The 12,509-nt window shown below is 42.6% G+C and overlaps 1 protein-coding gene across 5 annotated transcripts in view; it reads right to left on the reverse strand.

Moving 5' to 3' along the window:
* The window catches only part of GARRE1 (granule associated Rac and RHOG effector 1), an 80,375-nt gene that overhangs the window by 47,567 nt on the left and 20,299 nt on the right, over positions 1 to 12,509 (reverse strand). For all 5 annotated transcript variants that reach the window (XM_025854329.1, XM_073885420.1, XM_073885418.1 and 2 more), the window contains one exon: positions 2,656 to 3,947. In XM_025854329.1, coding sequence (XP_025710114.1) covers positions 2,656 to 3,150 — 495 coding nt within the window. In that variant the 5' untranslated portion in view covers positions 3,151 to 3,947. The remainder of the gene's footprint in view (positions 1 to 2,655; positions 3,948 to 12,509) is intronic.

A 12,509-nucleotide genomic window follows, 5' to 3' on the forward strand; every position in this document is an offset into this window, starting at 1 on the left:
TGCGCATGCAGGTATCCAGACAGCAGTCTGGGAAGGCACACGCCGGCCAGCTAACGGCAGCCACTTCTGGGAAACGGAACGGGATGGGAGAGTAAGTCAGCACTTTTACGTTTCACCCTTTGAATTTCTTTTTTATTTTATTTTATTTTATTTATTTATTCATGAGAGACAGAGAGAGAGAGAGAGGCAGAGGGAGAAGCAGGCTCCCAAGGAGCAGGGAGCCCGATGTGGGACTCGATCCCAGGACCCTGGGATCATGACCTGAGCCGAAGGCAGACACTTAACCATCTGAGCCACCCAGGCGCCCTCACCCTTTGAATTTCTTTTGAGAAGTCTATTTAAAAAAAAAAAAGCTTTATGTATGCTTTACATGTGTTAACTCAAAAAATACTTTAAACTATCACAAGCTATTTTAAAAACACTTCAAAACGGTAATTTCCCTGAATATAAAATGTGATGATAGGGCGCCTGGGTGGCTCGGTTGGTTCGGCAACTGCCTTCGGCTCCGGTCATGATCCTGGAGTCCTGGGATCGAGTCCCGCATCAGGCTCCCTGCTCAGAGGGGAGTCTGCTTCTCCCTCTGACCCTCCCCCCCTCTCATGTGCGCTCTCTCTCTCTCTCATTCTCACTTTCTCAAATAAATAAATAAATAGAATCTTAAAAAAAAATGTGACCATAGAAATAATCAGAAATTTAAAATATACTTGGGATAGATTCAAAACAGAATGACCCAAGGAGGCTATTATACATTTATACCAGCAGGTTCAGCAAACGACAGCCCGTGGGCCAAATCCAGTTCAACAGACAGGTCCACAAGGTAAGACTGGTTTTTACATTTTTAAAGGGTTATTAAAAAAAAAAAAAAAAGATGTGACAGAGACCACATGGTCCACAATTCCTAGAATTTACTATTTGCTCTATACAGAAAAAGTCTGATGATCCCCAATTTACACCAATAATACTGTGTCTTTTCAAGTACAGTACTTTTCTTCTTCTTCTTCTTTTTTTTTTTTTGGTAGGCTCCATGCCCCAAGTGGGGCTTGAACTCATGACCTTGGGGTGGAGAACTGCATGCTCTGCTGACTGAACCAACCAGATGCCTCTCAAGTATAGTTCTAAACTCTCTTGGAAACGTCTTCAAAATCACTTTTTTTTATAAAGATTTTAATTATTTTTTTGACAGAGAGAGACACAGCGAGAGAGGGAACATAAGCAGGGGGAGTGGGAGAGGGAGAAACAGGCCTCCCGCAGAGCTCCATCCCAGGACCCTGGCGTCATGACCTGAGCTGAAGGCAGATGCCCAACGACTGAGCCACCCAGGCGCCCCTCAAAATCACTTTATTTTTAAAGATTTTATTTATTTATTTGAGAGAGAGAATGAGAGCCAGAGAGCACGAGAGGGAAGAGGGTCAGAGGGAGAAGCAGACTCCCTGCTGAGCAGGGAGCCCGAGGTGGGACTCGATCCCGGGACTCCAGGATCATGACCTGAGCCGAAGGCAGTTGCTTAACCAACTGAGCCACCCAGGCGCCTGCTCAAAATCACTTTTAAACACGATAGAAATTAGTCATATTACTTAATAGCCTAGTATAAATTAGCTTGTTTAGCTACCCCAACCATCAGAGTTGGCTCAGAAGATGTGATTTCCTAAAATCAAATTCACCCCCAGGATGGGAAAGGGACATTCTCTCTCCTAGCATCCAAGAACCTAACCTCTGATGTGCTGCTAAAATGTACAAGGACTCAAGACATCAAACTCAGAAGAACTCTCTGAGCAGGTAACAGTAATTTTTAAAATTTAGCAGTTATACCAGTGACACTAATCTGGCAGCAGATCAGTTGAATAAATGATTTCCTAAATGAAGGAAGGAAAAAGGTCATCTTTATTCTGAATGAAAACTGTATTCTAACCTTACATTCTAACCTAGAGCCCTGAAAGAGGGAGAATATTTCACTTTGATTATCAAAGACTCTAAGAAATGTACTGAGTCAGAATCAAACACAACCAAATGGGAACTATGAATGTAGAACTGGAAAAATAATTTATCCTGTAAACATGGGTGAACTTTCTACATTAAACCAATGGTTCTATAGAATGACAATTCACAAATACAGTTCATAATCATATTTAGAAACCTCAGTCCCCACCAGGTACTTTTAGCAGGATGTTATTTGGAAATTAAGTTTCAACTTCAAAATACAAAGAACATAAAATATGGGCCGATTTGCTGGTTTGTTTCACAGTCTTTGAAGCTATTTAATTTGAAACGAAAGCAATTCAGAACCTGGTGGGCACCAATTTTTTTTTAAATTTTTTATTTTTAAGGATTTTATTTATTTGACAGAGAGACAGAGAGCACAAGTAGGCAGAGTGGCAGGCAGAGGGAGAGGGAGAAGCAGGCTTTCCGCTGAGCAGGGAGCCGGACGTGGGGCTCGATCCCAGGACCCCAGGATCATGACCCGAGCTGAAGGCGGATGCTTAACCGACTGAGCCACCCAGGCGCCCCAACGTGCACCAATTTTTTACAAGGACAGAGTATCAAAAGAAAGAAGATGGAGATCACGATTACAGTAATTTGGGAAACCACAAAGACGACACTCTCACTTACCTCTGGGACACATTTTCCTACCCAAGTATGACACAGAAGATACCCTACCTCAATGTCCTGGAGGCTGAACTCCTTCTGGTCTGTAAAGTTGGCGGCCCCGGCACTAAGTTCCATCAGCATCTTGGCGATCTCGGGCTTTATGGCTGAAGTCAGCCGACTGGCTGCTTCCATGACGTGCTCCTGCACATCTTTAAGCTGCATGGCAGCCTTGGAGTAGTGAGAGTTCCTGAACACAGTGCTGAAGAGATCTGTGAGGAAGGTGCTGGCCCGGCAGAAGACATTGAGGGCATCCAGGTACTTGGAGATGCCCTGCTGGATGTCGGCGATGGGCGTGGAGTGGGGCATGGCATGGTGGCAGCCGCCTGCAGCAGTCAGACTGCCCAGGGGGGCCGCGGGGGCCGTCGACGCCAGGGGAGCACTCAGTGCTCGGCCCAGCTCGGGCATCGGGTACTGCTGGTGCTGCTGCACCTTCTGCTTGGACCCGCCAAGCAGGAAGCGCCGCTTGTAGTCCATTTTACTGTCCTGGGCGCTGCAGCAATACATGCGGGAGGGGGAGCTGTCCCAGTGGGCAGGGCAGGGTTCGGATTCCTCTTCTTCCCCCCGAAACTGTAGCTAGGTATAAAAATAGTGGAGTTCTGCAAATCTAAGTTTTGAAAAAGGCATTTCCATGAGGCAGGTGACCGTGTGATCCAATGTCGATGGGAGAACGATGGGTTTATGTAAGTAATATTTTCAGGGTAGGCGGGACCTCTGACAAAAAAATAAAAGTGTGTCCAAAATGCCGTATAAGAACTGTTAGCATTCCACTCTCTTAATAAAAAGATATGCTTGTGGAGAAAAATGTTTACCTATCATTGCTTTGCAAGAATATTTCTATACTTGTATTTACAATGGCAGAAAAATAACTTAACTTTAAAAAAATGTAATATAATGTAATATAACGTATCTTCAATATACCAGAAAAATTAGAACCCAAAAACCCACAAGCTGATCAACAGCGATTTGAAAAGCAGTACAGTTACTTCACACTAAGTCCTTAGGAAGGAAGATCAAACTGCTGCGGAGGTTTGACAGAGCCCGCCTGCCAAATCCATTCACCTGCAAATCTTATTCTCAATGCGAAAAATTTCCAAGTTTCCTTTAATGTTTTCTGAAAACAAGTGTTTTTCTTAAAAATGGCATTTGTTATTATAAGTCTTCTCCTCCTTTCCTTCTGTTTGCTGAGGTAGCAGTTTCCTTGTAACAGTAATGAGAGGTGCTTCCAAGACTGGGTTGGCCCTCAATTGTAAAGTCTGAAGCAAGAATGCACAGATGTATTTGTAAGGCCTCTAAGTCATTTCCTGTGGGGGGGGGGAATAAGATAAAGTTAGGAAAGTTACAGGATGATGAGTAATTCTGAAACATTAACTCCTGAAATTCTACAATCCACAAAGGCGGGCTTGCAGTAAAACATCATATATAACCTTACCAAAGCAGGTGTGACAGTGAGAGTTCAATGATGACATGACTACTAGAAAATTCCTCAAGTTGTACAAAAATAGTGCAACCAAAAAAGTTTGATTCCGCACCAACCACTCCAAAGCTGAGGTTAATGGGGCCTGAACTTGTGTTCAGGCATACCCTTGATTCCTCCTCCAAGAGCTCATAAATCCGCAAGAGGATCAGGAGAGTACCCAGATTGTGGGGAGGGCTGTCAGCAACCACAGCACTCCCAACACTTGAAGGGGGACTGGAACAGAGTGGGAGAAATTGGGAAGGCTGTGATAAAGGAAATGTTACTTTGAGGGAGGCCTCAACCGTAGGATAGGTTTTGACAAGTGCAAAAGGGATGGGTGGGGTTCACAAGGTCAAAGGACCACGACAGACAGCAAGGCCCTGAAGCAGCGTGGCATGGGGTCTGCTCAGGAGTCCCAGCTCGGCCAAAGTGCAGCACACCGACAGAGCCTAGAGTGGTGAGTGGCTGACAGAGGGTCTGCAGACAGGATTCTCCTCACCCTCTCCCGGGTTCCCTCTGGATGTTCAAAGAGAAGCCTGGCAGGGTGTGCCCATTCTTACCCCGGGGGTAGCTCCTGTAGAACCCCTGGCTCTGGAGAGGTTCAAAGAGCAACGCCTGGACATGTGCGGTAACAGTTTCTGATACCTCCAACAGTGGAGTAGTGGGATTCTTCTCACAGAGCTACTGTCGGGGTTCCCATTTGCCTGCACTCTCCGTTCTCTCAAACATAACACGAGTTCAGGTCTATTTTACTGAGTGTTATATTTAGTCTACACTGAACTTCAAACCATGTGATATCTTGACATAGTTTGGCCTACTTATTGATAACTAGGTTTTCTTTCTTTCCATCTTCCTTTTCGGTTGATTAAAAAAAATACAAGTCACACTTTGTCCCTCATCATGGCCGACTACCATGGCTCTCCCATCAATCGCACAAGGAACCCAGGAAGGTAGGGGGCTTAAAAGAGCAGGAGATGAGAGGCACAAACACGTACTCTGGAAGTGAAGGAACCCTAACTCAGCTATAGCAGGTAAATGCAACTAAACTGGCCGTCTGCAGCTCCAAGTCAAGGGGATCTTGACTCAAAAACTTTTCGAGAAACAACATATCAAATGACTACTTGTAAGAAATCTGTTCCCAACAGGTCTTTTTTCAAATTTATGACAATAAAGAAATCTTATCTATCCCTACCCAAATGCTCCTTTGTAATCAGTGTAGCTTTACAAATTATGATGTACAACAGACGTCCTCAACAGGAATGTTGTTCATACAGAAACTGTGAAGTATGTGAAAGAAAACCATTGCCTTGAGCCAGCTAGAGGGAGCATCTTGAGCAGTCCTGAGGAGCACTTTCTTCCTTCTGTGTTGCACACCGCTGCCTCTGGCCCTGAGAATCCACCCCCACTGCTCTGTTAGTTGGTCCCAGAAGGCCAAGGAAGACCCATCTACTTACCTACTTTTAAAGAAAGCATCATAACATTATACTTTTTTCACTTTACATGTTTCTAAAATTTATTTGAATGAAACTTATAATGCTTAAAAATATACTACGTCACCAAATTCACCTACAAATTCAAAATCAAAATCTGAACCACCTTTTTTTTATAGAAATGGGCAAGCTGATCCTAAAATTCATATGGGAATGCAAGGGACCCATGAAGGCCAAAACATATATTGGGAAAAAAAAACATGTTGGAGGATTCACACCTCCTGATTTGAAAACCTACTACAAAGCTATAATAATCAGCAGAGTACTGGCATCAGGAAAGGTAAATAAATCAATGGAATAGAAATGAGAGTCCAGGAAAAACCATACAATTATGGTCAACTGATTTTAGACAAAGATGCCAAAGTCACTCAGTGGGTAAAGAATAGTTTTTCAATAAATGGTGCTGGAAGAACTAGATATCCACATGCAAAAGAAAGAATGTGGACCCCCACCTATATCATATGCAAAAATTAACTCAAAATGAATCAGACCTAAAAGTAAGAACTCAAACTGTAAGACTCAGAAGAAAACACAGGTGGAAATCTTTGTGATCTTGGATTAGGCAATGGTTTCTTAGCTATGGCATCTAAAGTACAAACAATAAAAAAATAGGTGGGACGCCTGTGTGGCTCAGTCGGTTAAGCATCTGCCTTTGGCTCTGGTCATGATCCCAGGGTCCCTGGATTGAGTCCCAGATCGGGCTCCCTGCTAAGCAGGGAACCTGCTTCTCCCTCTACCTGCCGTTCCCCCTGCTTGTGGTCTCTCTGACAAATAAATAAAATCTTTAAAAAAAAAAAAGGTAAGTTGAACTTCATCATAATTAAAAATGTCTTGGGATTTCTGGGTGGCTCAGTTGCTTGGGCGTCTGACTTCAGCTCAGGTCATGATCTCATGGTCCTGGGATGGAGCCCTGTGGCGGGCTCCATACTCAGCAGGAGTCTGCTTGTCCCTCTGCCCCTCCCTCTCTACTCATGCTCTTTCTCTCTCTCTCTCAAATAAATACAATCTTTAAAAAAAAATTAAAAATGGGGACACCTGGGTGGCTCAGTCGTTAAGCCTCTGCCTTTGGCTCAGGTCATGATCCCAGGGTCCTGGGATCGAGCCCCGCATCGGGCTCCTTGCTCTGTGGGAAGCCTGCTTCTCCCTCTCCCACTCCCCCTGCTTGTGTTCCCTCTCTCACTGTGTCTTTGTCAAATAAATAAATAAAATCTTAAAAAAAAAATTAAAAATGTAAAAAAAAGTTAAAAATGTTTGTGCATCAAAGGTCACTATCAAGGTGAAAGGACAACCCACAGTATGGACAAAAATACTTGAAAACCTGGGGTACCCAAGTGGCTCTGTCAGTTAAGCATGGGACTCTTGGTTTTGGCTCAGGTCATGATCTCAGAGCCCTGGGATTGAGCCCTGCGCTGGGCTTTGCACTCAGCAGGGAGCCTGCTTGAGAGTCTCTCTCTCTCCCTCTGCCCCTCCCCCTGCCAGTGCATGTACGCATGCTCTCTCTCAATACATTCGAAAATCATACAACTGTTCTAGTATCCAGAATATACAAATTCAATTCAACAAAATAACCTAATTAAGGGGCACCTGGGTGGCTCAGTGGGTTAAGTGTCTGACTCTTGGTTTCATCTCAGGTCATGATCTCAGGGTCTTGAGATTGAGCCCTGTGTCAGGCTCTATGCTCAGCGGGGAGTCTGCTTAAGATTCTCTTCCTTTCCCTCTCTCTGCCCCTCCCCTGCTTGCACACTCTCTCTCCCTCTAAAATAAATAAATAAATCTTAAAAGCAAATGAAAAGATGTGCAACATGGTTGGTCATCAAGAAAATACAAAGCAGGGGCGCCTGGGTGGCTCAGATGGTTAAGCGACTGCCTTTGGCTCAGGTCATGATCCCAGGGTCCTGGGATCGAGCCTTACATCAGGCTCCTGGCTCAGCAAGGAGCCTGCTTCTCCCTCTCCCTCTGCCTCTCTCCCTGCTCATGCTTTCCTTTCTCTCTCTCTGTATCTCTGTGTCTCAAATGAATAAATAAAATCATTTAAAATAGAAAAAAACACAAAGCAAAACCATTTCACACATGCGAGGATGGCTGCAATAAAAACAACAACAACAAAATAAATGTGGGCAACAATGTGGAGAAACTGGAACTCTCACACATTGCTGGAATGTAAAATGATGCAGCCACTGTGAAAATCAATTGGCAGTTCCTCAAAATGTTCAAGAGAGTTGCCATATGACCCCAAAATTCCACTCCTAAGTATGTACCCAAGAAACCTGAAAACATAAGTTCATATAAAAACTTGCACACGACAACTAAATAAAATCATAAATGAAAAACTTGCACATGAATGTCCATAGTATTATTCATAATAGCCAAAAAATGGAAACAACCCAAATGTCTATCAACTGATAAATGGATAAACAAAATGTATAGCCATACAGCATTATTCAGCCATAAAAAGGAATCAAGTACTGATTAATGCTACACTGTGGATGAACCTTGAAAATATATGGTAAGTGAAAGAAGCCAGACACAGAAGGCCATATAATGTGAGATTCCATTGACATCAAACCTTCAGATAAAGCAATTCCACAGAGTCAGATAAAAGTAGATTAATGATTGCCAGGAGTTGAGGAGAGGAAGGGAATGGGGAATGACTGCTAATTAACACAGGGTTTCTTCTTGGGGTGATAAGGATGTTCTGCAACTAGATGGTGGTGATGGTCATGCAATTTTGTTAATACACTAAAACCCATTAAATTCACACTTTAAAATGGTAAATTTTTTAAAAAGATTTTATCAGTTTTAAAGAGCGAGCAAGCACACAAGTGGGGGGGGGCAGAGGGAGAGGGAGAAGCAGACCCCCTGCTAAGAAGGGAGCCCAGGACCCTGGGATCATGACCCGAGCCAAAGGCAGATGCTTAACTGACTGAGCCACCCAGGAGCCCCAAAATGGTAAATTTTATGGCATGTGTATTATGTATCAATAAAAAAAGAGAGAAATAGGAAAACATATATACTACTGGCCTCCAGAAATGTTTACTTAGAACAGATGAACAAAGGTCTGATATGCTACTTCTGAAAAATGACCCACGATTACTGGGCAGATCTGCAGCATTGTGGGTAGCTCTTGACTAACCAGGGTGGTGATTACCTGCATGTTTACTTGGAGGTAAAAAAAAAAAAATCAAACATTGTTAGTATGATTTGTGTACTTTCCTACATTATTCTTCAGTAAAAAAAATTAAAGGAAAAAACCAAGAGTTAACTAGCACAGAAAGGAGGGAAGCTTGGGTAGGGAAACTGTCACTCCAAGAGGAATGGCACTGAGGGTGGGGGGAAAGGGGACCTGAGAGGGAGCAAGACAGAGATTACTGGGTGGCCAGTCTCACTTAAATCTCCTTCCTTCTTTACAATAAAGCAGTGGGGCCAAGAATATGTGCACTGCACTACTCTGAAATGTATGTGCTTACATGACTAACTTGGGGTGTAAGAAAAAGTCCTAGATTAAAGGCTTTGGCAAACTCTAAGATTCAGACCTAATCTAAACTGCAATTTCACTATTAGGAAGAGAGCAAGAGATTCATGAAAATAAAAACCTGAAAAGGAAGGGGAGGGGAATGATGTCATCAAAAATGGCAGAATAAAGGCCTCAAAAAATTCTCTTCTCCATAAAAACAGTAAGAAAACTGGCAAAAATAGTCAGAAACAACTTTTTTCCAAACTCTGGAAATTAGCAGACTTGCAACAATTTGGGGGAATATTCTAGAAAAACAGCTGAATTTCAGTAAGAAGAGTGAGTTTGCAAGCATTTTAACTTGACCTAGTTCCATTCCCTGTTCTCTAACTCTGCAGTAGTCTTGAAAACTAACAGCAGCATTTGCAGTGAAAACCAGAAGGCAGGTGGCCACCAGAGGGAGAACTTGGCTAGAGCTCCTTCAAAGCTTCATTCCCAGGAAATTATCATTATTTGACCTATCTGGTGGTTCCCTGGAAGATCCCACTTCTCTATTTGAACGGACATGGAGTTCACTCGGAAAGGGGAGCAAATCTGCTTTCCAGAGTTCCCCCATTATATCATTTTTTAAAAAAGGTTTTATTTACTTATTTGACAGAGAGAGAGACAGCGAGAGAGGGAACACAACCAGGGGGAGTGGGAGAGGGAGAAGCAGGCTTCCTGCCGAGCAGGGAGCCCGATGTGGGACTCGATCCCATGACCCTGGGATCATGACCTGAGCCGAAGGCAGACCCTTAACGACTGAGCCACCCAGGTGCCCCACCCCCGTTATATCATTTAAAATGTTCAATTTTCAGTAAAATTTACAAGACATGCAAAGAAACAAGAAAGTATGGCCCATACACAGGAAAACAAACAACAGAAATGATTCCTAAGTTGGATTTACTAGACAAAGACTTAAAATCAGCTACTTAAAAATATGTTGAAAGAACATATGTAACATATGTAGCAGATGTAAAGAACTAAAGGAAAGTATGACAGTGCTGTCTCAGTTAATACAGAATACTAATAAAAGATAAAAGGTGTATTTAAAAAAATAGATCCAAAAAGAAATTCTGGAGTTGAAAGATATAACTGATATTCTTGTGTTCCCTCTCTCGCTGTGTCTCTGTCAAATAAATAAATCTTAAAAAAAAAATACACTAAGTGGTTCAATTGCAGATTTGAGCAGGAGTCAGCAAACCTGAACATAAGTCAAGATTATTAAGTTTAAGGAGCTCAAAGAAAGAATGAAGAAAAAAGAAATGAGCCTCAGAGACCTGCAGGGCACCATCAGGCATATAACGTGATTCCCATAAAGAGAGGAGAGAAAGGCACAATCAATGAACTCTACCTCTGAAACTAATAATACATTATATGTTAATTAGTCCAATTTAAATAAAATAAAAAATTTTTAAAAAGGTACAGAAAGAATATTTGAAGAAATAAGGGCTAAAAACTTCTCAAATTTGATGAAAAATATGAATCTACACATCCATGAAGCTCAACAAACTCCAAGTAGGATAAACACAAATTATAATCAAGTTGCCTAAAGTCAAAGAGAATCTTTTTATTTTTTAAAGATTTTATTTATTTATTTGACAGAGAGAGACACAGCGAGAGCAGGAACACAGGCAGGGGGAGAGGGAGAGGGAGAAGCAGGCTTCCCGCGGAGCAGGGAGACTGATGCGGGGCTCGATCCCAGGACCCTGGGATCATGACCTGAGCCGAAGGCAGATGCTTAACTGACTGAACCACCCAGGAGCCCCGTAACATATTTTTTAAATAAAAATAATTTTTCTAAAAGATAAACAAGTTGGGTAAGGATTATGTTATTAGTCATTAAACTTCTTGTTTTCGTGCTAAGCTCACGGTGACAATTTTTATAGATATGCCAACGGATATTACAGCTGCTAAAAGAATCACGTAACAAGCTAAAATATGTATTCAAATCTCTTCAATGCTTGGATTGCATATAGCTACTTCATCAAAAATAATCACTTCAAACAAAACGACAGTAACAAGTGTTGGTGAGGATGTGGAGAAACTGGGACCCTCATAACTTGCTAGGAGGACTGTAAAAGGGGATAGCACTTTTGGAAAACAGTTTGGCAGTTCCTCAAAGTGTTACATATAGTGTCACCACATGACCCAGGAATTCCATTCCTATGTACATATTCAACAGAAAGGAAAAATGTATATCCACATAAAACCTGTACATAAATGTTCACAGAAGCATTATTCTTAGTAGCCAAAAAACACAAACAATCCAAATGTCTACCCACTGATGAACAGATGAGGTGTATGTGTATATATCATACACATGCAAAAAAATGAAGTACTGATACAAACTAAAACGGATGAACCTTGAAAACACTGTGCTCAGTTAAAGAAGCCAGACGCAAGAAGCCACATATTATATGATCCCACTGATATGGCATGTCAGAACAGGCAAATCCAGAGACAGAAAGAACATCTGTAGAATGGGGAGTCACTGCTAATGGGTACAGGGTTTCTTTTTGGGGTGATGACAAGAGTTCTGAAGCTAGATATTGGTAATGGTTGCACAATTCTGAATGTACTAAAACACATGTGGTATATAAAACTGTATCTCAGTAAAGCTATTATTTTTTAAAAATATTTCATCTTTCATTGCCATTTTCCTTTTGTGACTTCTCGTTTAACAGCAAAAGGTACATAAAATAAGGACCAAGTCTCCCAGGGACACCTTTAATGCCAGCCTTAGTCTTCTGTTCCCTCTTCATTAGAAAGCTGTATTTAAGTGCTGCTAACAGAATCTAGAAGTGTCAGTGCCAAAAAGGCCCATCAGGATCATCTAATTTCAGCCCTTCAATTTACAGATGAGGGGGATGGTCCCATGAAACAAGTGGCCCAACCTCACGGACTTCTCTCTTGCTTGCATGCAGTTCAGTGTGGGTCTGGCAGCCTGTCTTCAACTTGTGACGTGACATGGGAACTTGGGTCTCCCAGGCACCTCAGAAACTCACACCTACTCTTGACTGCTTCCCACTGGAAGCGACACACATCACTTCCCTCTGACCAGACTTAGTCACATGGTACCAACAAGAGAGGCCGGGAAAGGTAGGGGACCATAAGGAATACTGGGTAAGCATCAGCTCAGCCCAGCCTCACCACGTATTGCAAAGTTCTGACCAGGCGGTGATGGCGATTCTGATTCCACCCAGGAGAGGCTGTTTACGGGTAATGAGAGTCTGCGCAGTTGCTTTCCACAAGCGGGGAGATTCTCACGCGGACTGCTCCAGGCCCTGGTTCTTTGTTGTGAGTACGTCTGCCCCGTGGGGGTGTGGCAGGTCATGGGAGGGGAAAGGTCACAGATTCTTTTGAGAAACTGATGAAAAACACACTCCTAGTCAAACACATATCCAAAACACTAACGTTTCCATTC

Source organism: Callorhinus ursinus, unplaced genomic scaffold, assembly GCF_003265705.2.
Source record: "Callorhinus ursinus isolate GAN/ISIS: 27379988/994484 unplaced genomic scaffold, GSC_fseal_2.0 scaffold61, whole genome shotgun sequence".
Lineage (NCBI taxonomy): Eukaryota > Metazoa > Chordata > Mammalia > Carnivora > Otariidae > Callorhinus > Callorhinus ursinus.